The 20824-nt window shown below is 38.8% G+C and overlaps 3 protein-coding genes across 4 annotated transcripts in view; 1 reads left to right on the plus strand and 2 right to left on the minus strand.

Moving 5' to 3' along the window:
- Window positions 1–2515, minus strand: part of LOC123518455 (glutamate receptor ionotropic, kainate 5-like) — a 13263-nt gene extending 10748 nt beyond the window's left edge. For both annotated transcript variants that reach the window (XM_045279277.1, XM_045279276.1), the window contains exons 1-2: window positions 2301–2515; window positions 226–396 (exon numbers count right to left, since the gene is read on the minus strand). In XM_045279277.1, coding sequence (XP_045135212.1) covers window positions 226–396; window positions 2301–2491 — 362 coding nt within the window. In that variant the 5' untranslated portion in view covers window positions 2492–2515. The remainder of the gene's footprint in view (window positions 1–225; window positions 397–2300) is intronic.
- Window positions 2516–7676: 5161 nt separating this feature from the next.
- On the minus strand, window positions 7677–13216 carry LOC123518459 (mediator of RNA polymerase II transcription subunit 8-like). Its single transcript, XM_045279285.1, has 5 exons — window positions 13055–13216; window positions 12804–12962; window positions 10450–10695; window positions 9255–9480; window positions 7677–7926 (listed from the first exon to the last, which is right to left on the minus strand). Exons 1-5 carry the CDS (start codon window positions 13058–13060, stop codon window positions 7847–7849), a joined length of 717 nt encoding a protein of 238 aa, XP_045135220.1. The 5' UTR covers window positions 13061–13216; the 3' UTR covers window positions 7677–7846.
- Window positions 13217–13394: 178 nt separating this feature from the next.
- On the plus strand, window positions 13395–20809 carry LOC123518456 (leucine carboxyl methyltransferase 1-like). The gene is made up of 5 exons (XM_045279278.1): window positions 13395–13682; window positions 14539–14722; window positions 15560–15801; window positions 16034–16143; window positions 18045–20809. Exons 1-5 carry the CDS (start codon window positions 13458–13460, stop codon window positions 18238–18240), a joined length of 957 nt encoding a protein of 318 aa, XP_045135213.1. The 5' UTR covers window positions 13395–13457; the 3' UTR covers window positions 18241–20809.
- The last annotated feature ends 15 nt before the right edge of the window (window positions 20810–20824 follow it).

The following is a 20824-nucleotide window of genomic DNA, read 5'->3' on the forward strand; positions in this document are numbered from 1 at the left end:
GAGAGAGAGAGAGAGAGAGAGAGAGAGAGAGAGAGAGACTATCCTCACCAAAATCAGACAAGGAAAAAGATTGATAAATAAAATTGATAAATAAATAGATAAAAAAAAATAGATAAATAAAGAAATACATCAATAAAAATAGATATGCATACGAACAGTAGGACAGACAGATGAACACAGACTGACAGATAGACAAAAACAAACAAGACAGTAGGACAGACTCACTGGAACACGTCCTCCTTGCCTCTGCCCTTTGCCTGAGCCACCAGCAGCCTGCACGCCGCCCTCACGTCTCCCCGCACCACACCCGCCAGCAGGTCCCCGCGCCCTTGCCACGACTCCGCCACATCCACCACGGTGCGCGGCAGGACGGAGGCGCTGCTGCCATCCAGACCTCTGTGGAGGATCAGTCTAGATAGGACCATGTTCTGAAAGATTTCCGGCAGCACCTCCATTTCTTTCAAAAGGCCCTAATTGAAGTGATGCGGACGTTTTAAGTGTTTTAATTTTATTTAGACATAAATTAATAAGATTTTTACATTAGTAACAAGAGAAACACTCTTGAGAACCTGGCTGATCATTTGTATGGTCTTGGAAAATAGTCGTGGTAATGCTCTGCAGGGTACTGCTCAACTTAAATGTACAACGAGCGGTGGTGACGTGAAAAACTAAACAAAACAAAACTGGATCAGATGCCAGTTCTATCAATCCATATAAATGAGAATCTGCAGATATCCTCGTGTTGTCTTGTATTATGAGAACCTAAGGACATAAGAAGATAAGTAAAGCGATAAGAAGCCAATACGTCTTTACGTGGCATATTCCCTGTAAAAGAAACATGGTAACCGGCTTGTGATTAAGCCATACGTGCTTAGGCCTTTCTCAACGGTAGTACATCCCAAGCCCGCCGTAGTACATGGAACCATGCGTGCTTTGGGGCATGAGGGGTTTCCAAGCACACGGGTTTGAATCCTGTTCACGCCCCACGGTCAGAGTGTAGGTTGGGCTTCCCCACTCGGGGCAACGGTTTCCTAGCGGGTGGGCTTTGAGATAGGAGGTAACCCAAAAAGTATCCCCTTTAGCCCATAAATTCCCGTGAAAAGCCCACATGGTATAAAAAAAAAAAGTTAATGTCTTACTTGAAGGTGGCAGGAGAGATCCACGAAGAATCTGACTAAGATTCCAGTGTACACGAGAATACCAAGAGGGAAATTAGGAGTACAATGAATTTCAAGCTACTCATCATAATACAAGCTGTCACTTTATATTGCAAGCTTCACTTCTTGCGCCGAGCTAGCTTCCTATTACAAGCTGCATTTTATGTCCCTAGCTTGGAATGAGAAAGACAGCTTGGTGTGAGCAAAGTATTGTAGTAGATGGAAGAAGAATAGTTTGGAAAAGGAAGGACGGCTTGGAATGGGTAAAGTCGTAGGCAGGAGAAGGGAGGAATAGTAGGAGAAAGAAAGACGACTTGGAATAAGTAAGGTAGCAACAGAAATGGATGAAAAATATTTGGAACAGGAAGGAAATCTTGGAGTAGATGGAGTAGCTATAGGCGGAATAGTGTGGAGTTGGAAGGATAGTTTGGAATGGCTAAAAATAGTACAAGAATAGTTTGGAGAAGGAATGTAAACTTAGAACAGGTAGGATAATATATGTAGATTGGGAGTGGAAGAATGGTTTGAAGAAGGAAAAAGAAACTTGGAGTGGGTTGGGCAGTACTACGTACATGAGAACATACGAGCATTAAAAAAGTAAGGACAACTGCAGGAAGCCATCTGGCCCACGCGTGACAATCCCTGTATGAAACATGTTATTACTAGTATTAGGTTGCGGGGGAAGGGGACGGCAAAAAGTTTGGAGAAGAAAGGAGAGCTTGGAATATGAATCGCAACCCCTTTGTTATGAGGACAAAAGTCTTGATAACCAGCTGACTTTAGTGTCACATAACCTGCGCTTGCACGTGGTAGCAGCACCTTCGTCCTGGCCATGGGTTTTCAAATGTTTTGGTGTTATATCTCAGCTACTTTTTTTTAACTAGATGTACTGTAAGTCACTGAGGTGGCAGAGGTAAAGGGGAACTCCTTCAAGTCTGTATTTATGATTTTAGTGATAGTTTAATAAAAGTTATATATCATATATCATCAGTTAAAAAAAAATGAGAATCTGACTTATCCTGTGGGTACGTTACCTTTCATATATATATATATATATATATATATATATATATATATATATATATATATATATATATATATATATATATTCCCACTTATGCATATCAAGTCGTGCTCTGTTACCTCAGAATACTTGCGATGACACTCGGCCCGTAGCCCACGACAGCTAAGTGACAATCGTTGAGACCCTTCTGAACGATGGCTCTCAGCAGACCCTCCACGGCCACCTCGCCTCCCTGCGCCCCACTCCCAGGCAGTAATACCATCATCAGGAGCAGCAACGGACCAACCCGCAGCCACACCGCAGGTGCCATCCCTCGAAGCCCTCGCGACGCACTGCCCTCTGCCTCAGCCCCACGCAACCTCTTTATAACAGACCGTCCTGTGCGTGCGTGTCCTCCTCCTCCTCCTCCTCCTCCTCTTTCCCCCTTGATGATGACGTCACAGAGGATTGCATGCCACTCAATGTTGTTGTTGTTGTTGTTGTTGTAGTTGCTGCTGCTGCTGTTGTTGTTGTTGCTGCTTGTGCTCTTATTGTTGTTTCATCTTGTTCTGTCCTTTTTCTTTTTTCCTTTTCTTTTTTTCTCATCTTCACCACTACCACTATCACTGCCACCTCCTCTTCCTCCTCCTCCCACTCCTCATCCTCCTCATTTTCTTGTACATCTATATCTTCTTCTTCCTTCTCCTCCTCTTCATCAGTTGGTCAATGTTTCTTTTTTTTCCTTTTCGTCTTCTCTTTTTCCTTTTCTCCTTATCCTCCTCCTCTTCTTCCTTCTCCTTCTCATAATTAATTATTCATGTTCTTCTTGCTCTTCTCCCTTCTCCTCTTTCTCCCCTTCAGTTGGTTGATGTAAGGGTTGCGGCAGTGACTGTGATGGACGTATTGTCGTTTATAATGTCTGTAGGTGTGTGTTCATGCTGATAAGTAGGTAGTTACTTCATACGCATCAACACGAGCTCAATAATTTTCCAACTAGCAGCATTTCCTTCTTTCTGGTTCCGCTTGACTCCATCACCGCCTCGAATTCCCACTCACTTTATTTACTATTATTTTGTTTTTTTTGGTACCGCCGCCTTTCTTCTTTCATCTATTCTCTCTCTCTCTCTCTCTCTCTCTCTCTCTCTCTCTCTCTCTCTCTCTCTCTCTCTCTCTCTCTCTCTCTCTCTCTCTCTTTCTGTCCTTGCATGTCTGTTCTTCCGAATACATTAATTTATCTTTTTATTTCTTTCTCATTTATTTATTTCTCATTTGTGTTGTTCTGCTTTTTCCGCTGGTCTCCCCTCCCTTTTCTGACACCTGGCCGTCGTGAGGGAGAGGGGACAGGGGATGTTATAGATTAAAGAATGGTGTTTTTGTTCGCTGGTGGATAGTGAGCGAAGAACTCCCTGCTACCTGAAACTTAAACAGCACTGGCCATACAACCTAGAGCTCAGCGTGAAAATTAATGAAGTGTGTTCGCCATTTCTCCGCTATTGGCGATTTTCGTAGCGCAGGTACCAAGTTGTCAGTGATAGAATGTGCGTGGAAGCCAGCATGAACAACACAGAGGAACACGTGTTCTTAGTATTACATGGGAAGTGTTCTCAAAAGTTTCGGCGTTTTGCCTTGATTATCTTCAACAGGCTCCAGGAAGTGTTTTCTTGATTCTATGTGGATATATTATGAGAATTCTGCACCATTATTATTAAAAGAAAAAAAAAAAAACACATGAGAACCAGAAAATCCTATATATGGTTCTTGAAAAATATTACTATTGAGAGAACAAAGTATTTGAAACAGAGACCCTGGTGACTAAGATGATTACATAAACCAGAAATAATTCCATCTCACTCAACGGGCCAGGCTGAGTTGAGTGGTTGTGATCATAGAATCCTTACTGTATAGATCCTTTGAGAGGATTAGAAGTGTTTCAAGTACCACACTCTAATGCATTTTACCTAATTCATGGTAATGGGCGTGCTGGACCATTACTGTCGGTCTCGAGACACTGTGTGGTGCACCTGCCTGAGAAACGTGCCGGCGAAGGAGTGCAGACCAATCACTGCGAGTGCACTTCACCATGGATTTGTCTTACTGAAGGCAATATGAAGCAGTAAGAGGGAATGATTAGAGTGCAGCTCAAATATGCACGCAGCCCACACTCGCTACAGGGTGAAGACATTTGTTACGGCGTGTTTGAAATTATGCATGGACACAACATGAACAGCGACTGATATCAAAGAGGAGAAAAGGAACGATGACGATTACGATGACAACGAGGAAAAACAAGAGGAAAGTGAAAGAAAGGGGAAGTTAAACAATCTGAAATAACCAACTGTGTCGTGCGAGGTGGCTAGTGCCGTCGCGTGACATGACACAGCCTCGCATCCAGGTCGTGCGTGGCAGAAACCTATCTTGCGCTGCCGATGTAAAGTGGCGTGACTCAAAATCTAAGTCCACCCCTCTGTATTGCTAGCATGAAGGCATGAAAAGTTAACTCATGCGGAGGGAAGAACTTTTTTCTTTATTTAATTGCAACGGATGCTATGAAGTAGTAATAGCAGTAGTAGTAGTAGTAATAGTAGTAGTAGTAGTAGTAGTAGTAGTAGTAGTAGTAGTAGTAGTAGTACCACCACCACCACCACCACCAGCAACAATAATAACAACAACAAAACTACTAAAACAACAATAGGAGCAGCAGCAGCACCGCAACAACAACAACAACGACAACAACAACAACAACAATCAACAACAACAACAACAACAACAACAATAACAACAGCAGCAACAACAATACCAAAAACGACGACGAGAACACCACCGCCACCACCACCACCACTGCCACTACCACCACCACCACCACCACCAACAACAACAACAACAACAACAACAACAACAACAATAAAAACAACAACAATAATAGTAGTAGTAGTAGTAGTAGTAGTAGTAATAATAATAATAATAATAATAATAATAATAATAATGATAATAGTAGTAGTAAACAATAAGACAACAACAACAACAACAACAATAAAAGCAGCAACAGGAGAAAGAGAGAGAGAGAGAGAGAGAGAGAGAGAGAGAGAGAGAGAGAGAGAGAGAGAGAGAGAGAGGTAACTGTTTTATCTTGAGCTAGAGTGTAATTATTTACCCTTTAATCAGTGATTCACGCGACCTTCCAGCGAGTGACCCAAGACGCCCTGGCATTAAGGCGTTGTAGGTCATGCAGGCCGGACGGGGAGGAAGCCTGCTGCAGGTTACAAGACACAGCCTGATTTATGTACTGTGTGTGTGTGTGTGTGTGTGTGTGTGTGTGTGTGTGTGTGTATTTATCCTTTACGTCTTATGCTTTCAATGATCATTGTACTAATGCACTTATTTCTACTGTCTTCTTTTTCTAGATCTTAGGCTACGTTTACACCGGACGAGTCGCGTCATTTGATGCTATTCATTCTTATGTGTTCGTGTTAGCTTATTTACGCAGTTGGATATACTAGCTACGTAGAGGACAAGGTCGTATCAAGGTTAACAATTAGCTACAGTGATGGAGAGTAATGAACACAATAAACTCAACTCTCTTACTGGCGGATGAAATTATGAAGAGTAGGCAATTAAACTTGCATAATAAATTGTATAGTTCTCAATCCAGTGGTGAGGTTTACAAGGAGGAAGGGGAAGCGGTACATTCTTAGTCAATAGTCTAGCTGCACAGTGGTTCTCAAACTGTGTTCCGCGGAGTACCAGGGATCCGTGAAGACCTCTCAAAAATTCCGTGGCAAAAATCAATATACGTTTAACAAAACCTTACTTTTGTTTACCAATACGAACAGGAATGGATGAAATTAGATATGAAAGGGATGAAATCCTTTAAATTTTAGTAGAGAGAGAGAGAGAGAGAGAGAGAGAGAGAGAGAGAGAGAGAGTACGTGAAGTTCACGTCCATTTAGCGCCTGTAATTACATGTGCGTGTTTCTACCTATATTGGGTGAAGAGGTTGTAGGGGGTTCCGCTGAATACCAGAAGTGCGAAAGGGTTTCTTAAGTTTGAAGAGTTTGAGAACCACTGGTCTAGCATAGCGCACGCACTCACACTGTGTAGCGTTTTCACTCATTCTGTAGTTAACTCGCTGAAAATATAGCAGTTGTCAAGTTTGGTGAAGGATTTGTCAGCAGATCAAAGGACTTCATATTAAGAAACTACATAAAACAGCAGGTAGAGATGAGGGCAGGTTACATGACATCTGACAACATAAGCAGTCGTGCGAGGCTGACAGGCTCTATTACCAGAATAATGAAACACTTGCCATGGAAAGACATTTTACTATAGGCAAAGTCGAATAATCTAATGTTACAAAGGATGTGGTTGTACTGCAAACACACATGTAAATTTAAGATTTCTGTCCATTGTTTTACGTGCTTTATACAGTACAAGGAGTGTCGCGTGTTGGCATATGTCGGTTTCTTGCAGCTTTGTGTGTTCTTATGTAATCATTCCTCTTCTTTTTTAACTCTACCATATAAAGTGTTGCTTTACTCATCGTTGATATATACAAGAGACAATTGCTTTTCCTGTCATACTTAATTTACCCGCTCCCCTTTATACATATCTTTTGGTTCCATGCGAAATATGCTTTGTAAAATTAAGTTTATCCTATTTATTTTGTTGGTTGTATCCTTCAGTTTTGTCTATTTCCAGAATGATATGTTCGCTTTTTGTTAAGGAGCGTAGTGTATCATCTGTTCTTCTTTTTCCAGTTTTACGTTTTTAGTAAATTATTCGTCTTGGCACAGTCATCCCCGTGTTGGTCGTGACAAGTGATTTGTATACTGACCTTTTTTTTTTTTTCTGCATCCATTATTTCCATCATTCATTATCGTTATGTATATCCTCTCTCTCTCTCTCTCTCTATATATATATATATATATATATATATATATATATATATATATATATATATATATATATATATATATATATATATATATATATATATATATATATATATATATATATATATATATATGCGATGGCATAGTGGATAATGTGGCGAGTATGGGGATCGGGCTGACATCCATGCGCAGATTCGAATCCCACCACGTACCGCATTGATGCCTTGCCATTTGTCAAGCGGCTTAATTAAAGTTACCTACATGTCACCATGATACCCAGGTTCTAGGTGGTTACATCAAAGATGCGCTTTGGTGTTAATATGGGTACCACTATAAGTAAAATAATCAGCGCCACTAATGGGTGGCAGCTGAACAGCGCTTCCCATACTCAAGTAAACTTACAGGCGCTATATATAGGTCACAACATAAAAAATGAATAATTTTTTTTTTTTTAAATGATCTTGTTACTGTTAAGCCATACTATTCTCTCTCTCTCTCTCTCTCTCTCTCTCTCTCTCTCTCTCTCTCTCTCTCTCTCTCTCAATTTTGCACTTATTTTTATAGTCTTCTAGTTACAAGTTTCATGACAATGTTTCATCCATGTTGGGGGAAGACAGTAAAAATAAATCTTTAAAATATATTTATTGTGATATTCTGATATGCTGCAATACTAGCAAATGCATCAGAATTTCCTAGTGGGATCGAAATGAATCAAAATTTCTTCATGGTATCCACAAACTGAGAAAGAACATTATCACAAGGAATAAGCTTGTGGTGGTAGTGAAATAGGAGACCCACTATCTGCTGTAAGGATGAATGGAGGTGGCTGCCTTGATGTTGGTCTTCACTGCACTCACTGCTTTACTTGCTGTGGTAACTGAAATGATCAAATATGGCAATCATTAAAAAATGCTCATAAATACTGCATACTATACAAATTTCATGGTATCCTAATTTCCTAAGCCTTGAAGAAAAGGGCTGGTGTAGACTCTTCATAAAGAGTAAGGAAAAACCTATGGGTGAAAATAAGAATAAGCAAGTTTCCAAAAGAGGAAAATCATCAAGTTATTTTTAACAAGGTATCTTGTAATTAGAACTTAGCATAAATGTTGCACTTAAAATAATTCAATATTAAGAATGTCTTTAAGTACAGTAGAGACTCAATAGTCAAACTTAATTAATTCCAAATGGCTGTTTAAGTATTAAAAAGTTCACCTATTGATACCTATAAATCAGGTAATTCATTCTCATCTTAGCAAAACCTCCAAGTTTATAAAAATTTCAATGTATTTTTTATTTTTTATTTTGATTTGTACACACTGTAAATGAAGGCTGGCAATGGATAAATTAGAAGAGGAGGGAAGAATGGTGGGGAGGAGGAGGGAGATCGTCAGAAGAAGAGTTACCATCCATGAAAACGACTTTGTAACTTTTCTCCTGGTGTGATTCCTGTGAATCCACTAGTGGAGTGCTTTGGCTCACTAACACTGGCACTCTCACCAGATTCCTTATTTTCATCACTAATAAGCCTCTTTGGTGCCATCGTAAGTTTCTAAATTAAAAACTACCAACAGAATGCAGAAGAATGTTGTTTTTCTCAATACTGCGGCAAGACTAGGGATGCGCACAGGCAACTGGTATACCGGAATACTGGTATTACCGGTAATACGGTATCAGAACAGGACAGTGACTGTTGCGAGAAGGAAGAGGACAGAGCTTTGTATACGACCAATTTTTACTACTAATAAGCCTTTGGTGTTAATGTAAGTTTATAAATTAAAAACTACATGCAGAATACACAAGAATGTTATTCTGACGACGGCGGCAGCACAACCAGCGGAGGGAGGAGAGGAAGAGGCCAGGGAGCCTTTGTTTACAACCATGTGTGTGGGCAATCAACTATCAGGTACTTTTTTTAGTATTAAATTGAACATTTTCGTTCGAATATTGAAAAGTTTGTCTATTTAGACGTTTGAGTATTGAGTCTCCACTGTATTACCTAAGCTTGATCTAGGTAAAAAAAAAAAAAAAAAAAGATAAAACACCCTTTAAAAGGGAGTTCACAGCCTATTCACTCCATTCTCATCTATCATCTTTCTGTTATTCTGAAAATTTAGTGGCACCATAACCAGGTCATCTAACAACCATGGGGGAATTAAAAACAGTAATGATAAGTAATGAGCCTATGACTCAAGAGATTCTTACTTTGAGGTGGAGGCTGCTGGATGGTAGGTGAAGGGCCTGGGGGAGGTGCACGTATCTTGAAGCCCTTGCCAGTGCCAAGAGCAGCCACCAGTGCTTGTGTTTCATTCAGGGAGCAAGTCTGGGGCTGGCTGGTTCGTGCTGCTGTCTCTGTTTCCCACTCCTCTCGTGCTGTGTTTACCAAGTCCATCACATGCTTCACCACTCTGTTGTGGATATTTATCTGTTTCTGTGGGAGAAAAAGCAACTGGATATTTATCTGTTTCTGTGGGAGAAAAAGCAAGTCAATCAATGTCAAAAAGTGACAACACAACCAACATTGAAAAGGATAAACTTCCCCATGACAGAACTGCACCCATGCAATGAAGAACACTTGCAATTACAATTCATCACCTTATTCAAAATTCCCAACAAGATCCTTTTCAACACAACTGTCACAGGAATACATCCACTTGGTGAACTTAATGGGAAATGCATGTGAATACAATCTACAATAAATGTCTATCAAAAGAGAGAGAGAGTACTGTGATGCTCGTCTGAATAGCAATTGTAGCAATAGTAATAAATTTTTTCCTTGTAAGAATCATGTTTAATCCTTTGAAGACAACTAAACAAGAATCACTGGTATCATTCAGGACCTAATCTCATAGCTTTTTGGGTCCATGCAATGAATTATTTATTTACAACCTTCTACTTCCATGTAAAGATTCAGCACTCTTCAACCACTTCCTCCTTTCAAATGAGAGAGAGAGAGAGAGAGAGAGAGAGAGAGAGAGAGAGAGAGAGAGAGAGAGAGAGAGAGAGAGAGAGAGAGAGAGAGAGAGAGAGAGAGAGAGAGAGAGAGAGAGAGAGAGAGATTTTCTTGACATCATCACTTCAACATTAAGTCTCCCACTGCACTTTTCACACATACATACAAGCTGCCTCTCAAATTTCCACTGTTCCTTTGTTACATAGAAAAATGCTTACCTAAAAGAAAATACTGATCCACATCTAACATTAAAACAATGACAACCTAAGCAAATTATAAATTATAATTCACAGAGCAAGAAAAAACAATTCTGCATGTCACCCTGTCAATGACTTGGTTCAAAATTACTCATATACAAGTTGTAATTAATTATATATACTATATCTTTTTTTTTTCTTCTTCTATCATTATTCACTGATTTTCTTCACATTTATCTAGAAAACCTACCTGAGCTGTGTCACTGTTGACCTGTGCCATCTTGGCCTCTAGTGCTTGATGTTTCTGTTCCATCTCAAGTTCAGGCTTTGTCCTAAGCATGTTAGGGACAAAGTCATGGCTGAAGGATGGCACACGACCCTCTGTGGCCACCAGCAGCTTTTCATCAGACTCAGCATTGAGTTGGAGAGGCAAAGTAAGGTAGTTGCGAAGAATGGGAGTCTTCTCATTTTTTAGTAGCTTCATAAGTGTGTAAATCTATGGCCAAGGAAATAATAGTTCATGAAAGTTCAAAAGAAAATAATAATAAAAAACATTTTAGTCTTGTAAATACAAGAACATAATAATTAAGGAAAGTTGACCTCTACTAGGTATGTGAGATGGAAAGATACAAAAATGCAAAAAAAATACCTAATAGGATAATTGTGAAAAAAAATAATCAAAGAAAAAAAAATACAGGTAACTCTTGATTTACGCGATAGATGCGTTCCAAGAGGCATCGCGTATATCAAAATTCGCGTAAAATAAACATGTAATTCTCATCAGAAACAATAGATAATAGGGGGGATGCGGGATGTGGTCCCAAAAAATTCATACATAATACTCTATTTATTTGGCTAAATTAACATGTTTTTATTATTTACCATTCTAAATACTAGAAGTGTATTTAAAGTAAAGGAAAAAGCAAGAAATAATAAGAGAAAGTAAAAAGTAATAAGAGAAAACAACAAAACAAAGAATACGTAAACACAACACTTACTGCGTCACTACCTTCACCACTCACCACCAGTCAGTCACCATCTTCCTCTGAGCTTTACCACTTTATCAAAAATCCACTAATCAAAAATAACCCCCACATCCAGAAGAAGATGAAGGACGTTTTGGGACCATCTTGGTGAATTATAGGTAGATTGAAGAGATTCCGTCTGTACTCAGTGCTGGCAGATTGCAAATGAGGCACGAGAATAGCAGAGCTCCCACCTATTGGCCAGCTGTGGAACTCTCTGGTGTGCAGTTTGAAATTTCATCTGGTGCTCAGTTTGAAAATGCGGTTGGGCCAAATCGCGTATAAGCAAACCGATCGCGCAAATTAAATTAATTATAATATTTTTTGGGTCGCGTTATAACAGAAACGCGTAAATCAAACACGCGTAAATTGAGAGTTACCTGTATCTCATAGCTTCAAAGAAAATTAAGTCTGGTATACTTTGCAGCAACATCATCTGAATGAGTTACAAACCTTGCTGGATTAGAGTGCAAAACTAGGAGGTTGTTGATTGAGATTAGGTTAATGTAAAATCTTCACAATAAAGATGTTGAATGCCTCATGTTAAAGGATTAACCACTAATCTTAGCTTTGTTTTCACAGGATGATCTGATATACAGTGAAAATTGCCTAAATTCTCTACTTGGCCTATGCTCTATGACTCAGACAAGACTTAAATCTGTAAAGGTAAAGAAAACTATTATAAAATACTGCTGTAGTCAGATCTGAAAAAAATAGCACAATAAATTTGTTTTTTGTCTGCTACCCACTAATCTTGGGACCTACTGGGAAAGTGGAGTTTTCAGGTGGAGAAAACTAAAATATGGCCAATTACACCTCTTACCATCAAATATAAGTAAGCAACTACTACTGTTGTTATGATGGCTGCCATACTGATATTTCAGCAGCATTGCCTATAATACCTACAGAAAAATATCTCCACAAATGTGTAGTTTACCTCACTGATGCAGTTTTCATGGTACCTCTGGCTAGGTAAGGACAGGAAATGTTAAGTTAGATTTGTGTCCCTTGCTATGTAGGAATAGACTACATTTTTCTGGAGATTTTTCCTGTAACATAATAACAGCAGCAGTATTTCCCTACTTATTTTTGGTGATAAGATGTTTTACCTTTCCTTTCCCACTTGGTCTCCCAGATTGTAGGTGATAAGGACAGAAAACAATAGGAAATATAGTCATTTTGCTAGTTTTAATATATACCAAACTGTCACATAGCAGGAGAAAAAGGAATATAAGCTAGAAGTACTGAGGATTATGGAAACAATCTCGGTCAATTAATTTAGAAATAGTGACTATTCATTTCCAGACAAAAAGAATTTATACTTTTTTCAGTTGTGATCTACACCATGAAGGAATCAGCAGGGAAATCATGGCGCTGAATTAACCTACTAAGTCTGGCCTAACTTAACTAACTCCTTGGATGAAAACACTGGTGTTATTTTAATGTTATTCAAGGTATAGTAATTTCTTCGTACAACTGTACCTCAAGACTTTGTCTTACTTTTTTAGATCTTTGGTTAATCTTAATTAAGAAAAGTTACCAATGATTCATGGCAAATTGAAGCACTAATAATCCTAACCTGGGCAGAGATGACAGAAAATGAGTTGAGGTATGATGGCCAGTCCCCCTGCTCCCCCTCACGTTCTATCTTGACGAGCAGCTCTTGCAGCGATCCTTTGATGTCCACCACCCGCTGGAGAACCGCATCCAGCGAGGCGTCCATAACCCGCTCCTCCCTCTGCATACACATAAATTACCAGTCATACCACAGAGCTGATACATGTTTACTGAATAATGAAAGAGCGCCATTCTAGTGAAATAATGCAGTACCTGCATGTTTCCTCGCTATGCTGACTGTGTTTCAATGACACCTAAGTGAATGAGTTTTCTGATTCTCGTTGGAGATGCGAAGTGGACTAGGAATGCTTGTGCCAGCAGCCAGTGGTGGTTGTTAACTTGTTTACCTCCACGAGTCAAGGCAAGACTGCTCGAATACGCCCTCCACGGTCACAGCCAATTCATCAGCAATCTGATACAGTCTTTGAGAAAAAAAATATTAGACAAGATTTTGCAATGATCCTGAGTTACTTTTATTTGTATTTTTGTACACAAGTGACATACGCCAGGGGCAGCGTAGTAAGGCAGGAGGCAGCTCGCTTGGGCTGGCCGGGTGGCGTCGTCTGCTGCAATGTTTACAAACTGACGGGAGGAGGACGAGGCTCGTCAACTCGCGATGCTGCAGCGAAGAGATATTGACAGTGTGGGCAGTGACGAGGCTGTCATTGCCACCAATGATGACGCCAGCTCTTGTAAGAGATGTGCCGTAGCACTAGGCTATTGGCGGGATCGCTACATCAACTATTTCGTCAGATCTACAGACCGCAAGGCTCCAGAAATCAACCGAGGTTATTTCGCCCGCTCTGTGGCCATCAAGATGCTCGTGGACAAGTTTATCGAGGTGTGTTAACCAGACTCTAAAGGTAGATGTGTGAGGTCTTGGCGTTAGAATTTTCGTGCATAATTGATAGCCGTTGTTGTGTTAAATGAAAAAAAGTTATGGACTTTAAGAAAAAAAAAAAAAAAACCGTATGCCAAGTGATGTTGCATTTGTTGATTTTCAGTTGAATTATGTTTGATGAATATTTTTTATGTTGAGTAACGCATTAAAGTATCATGCATGTCAATTTGTTGTCAACTTTTAATTTCTATAAATTCATTTATGCATTTCATTGTTAGATTTTATGTTTTGGTATTATCTTGTAATAAATAATAATAAAAAAAAACATGTATGGAGGATGATTATGTATGTTTTTGGGGTATCTTCTTTGTTTCCAGATTGATAGAATGATAAGGCAATCCATATAAGGAATCTTGTAGCTCTCCAAATTTTATGTTAGAATACCTAGACAGTTTAGCCTTGTACAGAATCATAAACCATTTTTATTACTACTCCATTTATTCTTGATAATGTGTGACCTTAGAACTTGGAGTAGTCTACTTTCCTAAGGAACTTATTGCTCAAATCTAGATTGATAGTTATCAAAATATAGTTTTAATACTTTTTTCAGTATTAAAACCCATGAGATGATTGATGAATAAAGTAGTGATTCATTAAGATATTTCATTTCTAGGTATACTAGAGTGAGATAGAGTGAATTAATGGATGGGTTACAAGAAGGTTTACCAGTATTTTTTCTCTTTATCCTTAGCAGAATTACTAGATCACAGATATTGCTCATGCACTCATATTTATACTGTCTCCATCTTCAACATCACCAATACCAACCTTGAGGTCCATCCTATTCCTTTCACAGGTTACAAATGGCAACTGTCAGATTGTAAACATTGGTGCTGGTTTTGACACGCTGTACTGGAGACTAGTGGATGAGGGCAAGACAGTTAAGGGTTTTGTGGAGTTTGACTTCCCAGGTGTGACATCCCGCAAGTGTCTCTATATCCAACGCACCAAACAGCTGCTCCAAGCTGTCAGTGATGAGGGTGAGATGCTTCTAGTGATTGTTGATAAAGTACAATATACTAGTTTCTGAAGAGCGTCACAAATGTGAAGATTCTTCTTAACAGATATTTAACTGGTCTAACTCCTTACTGTATAAAGTTTGTTCAGAGAGGATCAATTCTATCATTTGAAACTTTAATAGATATTTAGATTTAATCTTGAAATGCTTTATAGGCTGATTTATATTTTTCTCTTATTTGTATACAGAATAATCTTAATGTTATGATTGAATGTTATACATTGAAGAAACTGCATTTTTTTTTTTAAAGTCATAAATTGCAAACTACATTTCATTATATAAGTACTATAAGTGAAGTTGCATTATTTATTTCCCTTTTGAAACTATATTGTTTTTGATGAGTCTTTTCTGTATGCACATCTTCCACACCTAAACACTGAGCTCTTTGCAGTGCAATGCTCTTTCTTTCTCTATTCCCAGATACATATTATACCCATAAATTTCTTTTATTTCTGTATATTTTATTTTTAATTTTTATGTGTTCCTTTTTATAGAAGATTGATTCATCCGTAATTCTTATTCAGATATGTTATTTTGATACTCTTTTTTATCTTTTTTTCAATTATTTACTGATAATTTGTATTATCTTTACTGTTTAGCATCTAAACCCACTAATCCTTTTTTCACCTTTTGCATATTTCTTCAGCTTGGCACTGGCTGTTGCTAATTTAACCTCAGCTTAAGTTCCTTTTCTTCAGAATTCTGTTCACAATACAACACAGCATTTTAATGTTTCTCCTTCTCATTCACCTATCTGTCTAAGGTCAGTCCATCGCTCACATCCCCCTTACTTCCTCAGACTATGATGTAAAGCTCAATCGTAACAATCTTCATGGCCATACCTATAAGTTGACTGGAGTGGACTTGCGTAATCTGACGGATGTGGAGGCCAAGGTGAAGGAGTCTGACCTGCAGTATTCACTCCCTACACTGTTCCTGGCTGAGTGTGTCCTTGTTTACATATCCATACAGAAGTCCTCGCAGCTTCTCAAGTGGATTGCTGAGAAATTCAAGTCTGCACTCTTTATTAACTATGAGATGGTTAGTGCTAAATGGACTGATGATTTGCCTGTATAGGGATTATAAAAGGAATTTCTTCATGTTTTCTGGAAAGAAAATTATGTACATTAATGAGATTAGATTATAAGTAATATATAAAATACAATTTTGTAGTTAAGCACGCATCTCAGCTGATCACTTACAGAAGTGAGTAATGCTAATGAGTTGCTGTGGGTAATGAAGATTGACAGTTGTTCATTTTATGCATCCACAGGTGAACCTTGGAGACAGATTTGGAGAAGTAATGCTGAGTAATTTGCGTTCCCGAGGATGTGATCTTGCAGGATCTGAGGCCTGTCAGAGTACTGAGACACAGCGCAGAAGGTAAGTAGTAGTGAAAGTGGGTTGTTGTTTAATTATGATCCAGACATTCATTCACTGGATGAAAAAGATTAGGTGAAGCTTCTTACCCTGGCAGGCTTCCAAAAATCACATTTTTTTTTATTCAATTTTTGCATATGCATCTAGATTTTGTAATACTTATAAGATGGGATCTGGCCAAAGACAAGAAAAAGAAACAAAAAAAAAGGTGAATTGAGGTGTACCAGTTATGAAAAAAAATAGAGCCAGAAAAGATTATTCAAATTCGAGAAGTGTCCTGAAATCTCCCACTTAAAAAATTCAAGTCATAATAACTAAGAAGAAATATGTAAATAGGCATGAAGTGCCAGTGTTTGCTAGTAAGAGGGATAAAAAATTAAGAATAATGGGTTGACTTTGGCATTAGAAAGGTGGATAGAATAGAGAAGAGAGAAAGATAGGGGAGATATCCATTTAACCAGAACAGAAGAACATTTAGCAAGAAAACAGCAATAGAAGATAACAAGAAATAATACATTGCTGTGAAGAGAAGCTAAAGGCAATCAGTTAGAGGAGAGTAGTTCAGACAAAGTACTTTTGATTCCATCCTGTTCAGAAGAACAGTGTGAATTTAACCCCTCCTTCTTGTATATCAGAAGCATATGTAGTTTATACATGAGTGGACAAGGACCTGTACAGAGTTAATAGCTGAGAAATAGGGAAAAACTGACCGAAGTAGCTTTAATTTTGTAGAAGCTTTTTTTTTACTATGAGATGTATGTGTCTAGTTTTGATTATTGTTAAGGACAAACTGAGGATGTTCATTGTAGAAAAGTGGGACAATTGAGTGTCAAGTTGATATTTGGAGGATTTGGATTGTTTGAGGTATTGAGTAATATTAGGGTTACCTTGCCCCAATCTGAAATCTTATAAGGGTCAGAAGTTAGGTATTCTGTAGCTTCCCTGTGGAAGCCACAGAATGCCTAACTTCTGATCATTCTTGAATTTCTGATTGGGGCAAAACAAACTTGATATTGTTCAATACCTCCGAAACTCAATTCCTCCATCTATGAACTCTTCTTCAGTGACACTTGATTGTCACTCTTTTCTACACTGAACATCATTGGTTTGTCTTTATTTATAGATTAAAATGAAAAATTTTCTTTATCTGTTTTGTTGCCCTTGACCAGTCCTCCCTTCCTACATAAAGCAGCTTCTATGAAATTATGTGTTCTGAGTTATCTCCAGTTTTCTCACTCCCCCAACTGGTAACTCTGTACAGGAGCCTTATCTGCTTATGTATGAGTATGCTTCACATGTGTTGGGTGTTCCACTCATACCGTAATTTCAGGCAAGGTGAATTCAAAAGCTTTTTGTCTTATCAATTCCTTTCCTCTAACTGACTGTCTTCTGTCTCTTTCTTATCACAGCAATGTTGCATCTTTTGTTATCATCTTCTATTTTTATGCTAACTGCTCTTTTGATCGTAGTAACTGCATGTCTCCTTTCCTCCCTGGGCCTCGCTGCACAAGGCTTTTCTTCCTTTTCTCACTGCTATACTTTCCACCTCTTTAATGCAAGAGTAAACCAATATTCTCAATTGTTCATCCCTTTTTTCTCTACCTGCTTCTGTATTTCATCCTTCCTTCAACTTGAACTCTTTAAGGGGAAGTTTTAAGGCAGTTATTCCCTAATTTTTTTTTCCTCTTTTTTTTTTTTTTTTTTTTTTTCCATTCTATATGACATCTTATGGGAACTGGCAATAAGTGTTTTTTTCTCTTCCATTGGCCAGTTGCCCTCTTACATAAAGAAAAAAGACTAGCACATACTTACATGTTTCTTGATATAACTTTCTATTCTTTGTGTGTGTGTGTGTGTGTGTGTGTGTGTGTGTGTGTGTGTGTGTGTGTGTGTGTGTTTGCCAGGTTCCTGGACAACGGCTGGGCGGGAGCTGACTCATATGACATGATGGGTGTGTGGGCCCGTCTTCCTCCAGAGGAAATTGCACGTGTAACCCAGATTGAACTGTTGGATGAGCAAGAGTTACTTCATCAGCTGTTCACTCACTATGCCATCACCACTGCCTGGACTGATCATCGCTGGTCAGAGGTGCAGCTGTAGCGGGAGTGTGTCTTCACCCTTCCCTGCAAACTGTCTGGAGAGTCCCTTATTTGTGGTGGCTGGCCAGAGCCTTTGGTGTGTGTCACCCTAAGGCAGCACACACCCTCCTGGCTTAGCCTGGTCTGGCCTGCCCCCTCCCTCCCATACTTGCCTTGTGAGTCTCTTGCACTTTGGGATGACACCACTAGAGGCGCACATCACCACCACTACCAGTAACACTTTATTGCTGTCAGGCACATCAGCTCTTTCACACACATCAGCAACTTAAGATTTGCTCCCTCAATTCAATGAAACATTAGTCTGTTGCCAGCAGACTAATGTTTAACTGTCCTCAAACAGTTGTTTTTGGAGAACTGCTCATGAGTATGAGATATAACTACCTGGTTGTGCTTATAAAATCTAGCTAGAAGTTTGTATTTGTGCTGCTGGTGCTGTGCTCTCTCTGGCCTTGTTGTCTCACAGCTCAGGCAAAGGTGGCTTCCAGCAGCAGCCTTTAAATAAAATCTGTGGAAAACAGTATTTATAAGATGGAGAGGTAGCTGAATGGCAACAGTACCTGTACAAGGTGCTACACTAGGTTGTGAGAGCCAGTGGTGAGAAATTGTACTTCATTTTCATTTATTTGCTTTCATAAGCTGCAATGTTGGGATTCCAACTAAACATTTGATTTGCATTTAGAGGCATTCCATCACAGGCCAGTTGATTACAGGTGCCTCTATGATGAGTGTTAAGGGGCTCCTACCTCCACACCCTCATCTTCATGGTGATCAGCCCTGTGTCATAATTCTTACCTCTGTTTCATAGTTGTTTGTCTTCCCTGTCATACTTTTTATTATTATTATTATTATTATTATTATTATTATTATTATTATTATTATTATTGTAGGGTGGGACACTGCTGGCTCCTTTAGTGCTGACTGGTTGGTAAGAGACAATAATGGTACAGTATATGTTAAAAATATAAGAACTCTAAGGTTTTCAAGTGATATACATATAAATATATAAATATATAGTATATATATATATATATATGAAATATATAGCCTCTATGGAGCTTTGTTATTCTTAATGGATAAAACTAAGTGTTTATTTTTACTACAGAAAATGATTTCCACAACAGTCAGATATTCCTTTGTTTATTTGTTGCTTGTAGCGAGTGAGGTGTGCTGGGCCAGCTCCCTGCCCGACACATTAAAGCTCATGAGCACAGAGCTGGCTTTTGGCCATGTATGCAGCTGTCTAGGATGCCATTGTCTGGAAGAGAGAGCCCTTAGTGTAATGATGGGGTAATGTGATAGACCATGACAGTGTTGGTTGAGGGAGGGTTACTAAATCCGTATCTTCTCTATGGCATGAAAATAGCAAGAGCTGGCTCTGCATGAACACCTAGAGTTGCTGTGCTCTAAGATTGATGTATCCTCAGTGTCTAAAACTGTAGTTCCCAGTGTTTTCAGTGTCATATAATATTGTGTTCTTTTGTAGAATGTTGGGTGAAGGGAAGCAATAGATATAAGTTTGTTGATAAATTTCAATTGTGGCTTGTGATACATTTCTCCCATTTTAGAAAGTAATAAATAATTTTGTTTCTTCATTCATAGATATCCACATTGCAATATACCCAGTTAGATGGCTCTCAGTGGTCTCTGTTGTTGGATATTTCATTCCAGGTAGCTTTCTTTTTTCATGTAAATGAAAAGATGAACAAGTCATAAGTGACCTAGAGCCAGTGTAAACACATCGGTCACAGTACTTCCATTTTCTTGTCTGTTATTGGTTCCATTACATGTTTCTTGTCATCCATCCACAACTCTATGTACTCAACTCATGCATTATGTTGTAGTTTCACTAACGTAATATCTTTAAGTTGCTGCGCTGGTGTCATAAAGCAATTTGTTGTCACTGTTAAAGTTTAAGTCAGGCAGTGATGTGTTGAGTGGCATCATAGCCTGCAGGCTGGTGTTTTGTATGATGTTGAATTGTTTGCCTTCGTTGATGAGGGGATCCAAAGTCAATGCTAATCTTCCAGGTGGAGTGAACTGTCTGAAATCTATTTTATGTACAGTTCCATGACTCCATTTCTGTTCCTCTTGCCAGCCTTACTGCAACTGCAAGTGAATGTGCTATGCTTCTCCAGTATTTTAAATTAGGCCTCTCTTCCTGTACTTATTATGTCTAGAGTAAATGTGTAAAACCAGTATGTACACTTGACTACTTATTGGCACAGTGACTTTTCAGGATGTAAAATGGAACTAATTTGGCTGTTCTACTTATTGGGAATAAGTACATCACTGTCTCAAGCAACTAATTGACTTTGAGGCTTCCATGGAGTGTTTGGATGTCACCAGTCTGAACAGCATTCATTCACATGAGGCTACATTGATAATTTCATTACTATTGAATGTCTTGATGGATTTTTATGTGGTCAACTCCAATGCCATAATGTGCATCCCTTCCCTCCCCTCTCCATTGAGGTAATCCATGTCATGGGATACTTGTTTCATAATTTTTGTATGATCCAGGATAAAGGCATTATGGATGTTTGTTGAAATAAAAACTCTTGAAAGTTCAATTGATGTCTGTTACA

Source organism: Portunus trituberculatus, chromosome 43 (genome assembly GCF_017591435.1).
Source record: "Portunus trituberculatus isolate SZX2019 chromosome 43, ASM1759143v1, whole genome shotgun sequence".
NCBI lineage: Eukaryota > Metazoa > Arthropoda > Malacostraca > Decapoda > Portunidae > Portunus > Portunus trituberculatus.

Bases quoted from the DNA above. Each gene is read 5' to 3' on its own strand.
- LOC123518459 (XM_045279285.1), bottom strand. The intron at 9,481-10,449 runs GTAGGTTTTCTA...TTTCTCCCACAG, and splicing joins TCAACAGTGACACAGCTCAG to AAACAGATAAATATCCACAA. The intron at 7,927-9,254 runs GTAAGAATCTCT...TGATCATTTCAG, and splicing joins CCAGCAGCCTCCACCTCAAA to TTACCACAGCAAGTAAAGCA.
- LOC123518456 (XM_045279278.1), top strand. From the start codon at position 13,458: ATGCTGCAGCGAAGAGATATTGACAGTGTGGGCAGTGACGAGGCTGTC. The intron at 15,802-16,033 runs GTTAGTGCTAAA...ATGCATCCACAG, and splicing joins TCTTTATTAACTATGAGATG to GTGAACCTTGGAGACAGATT. The intron at 16,144-18,044 runs GTAAGTAGTAGT...TGTGTTTGCCAG, and splicing joins ACTGAGACACAGCGCAGAAG to GTTCCTGGACAACGGCTGGG.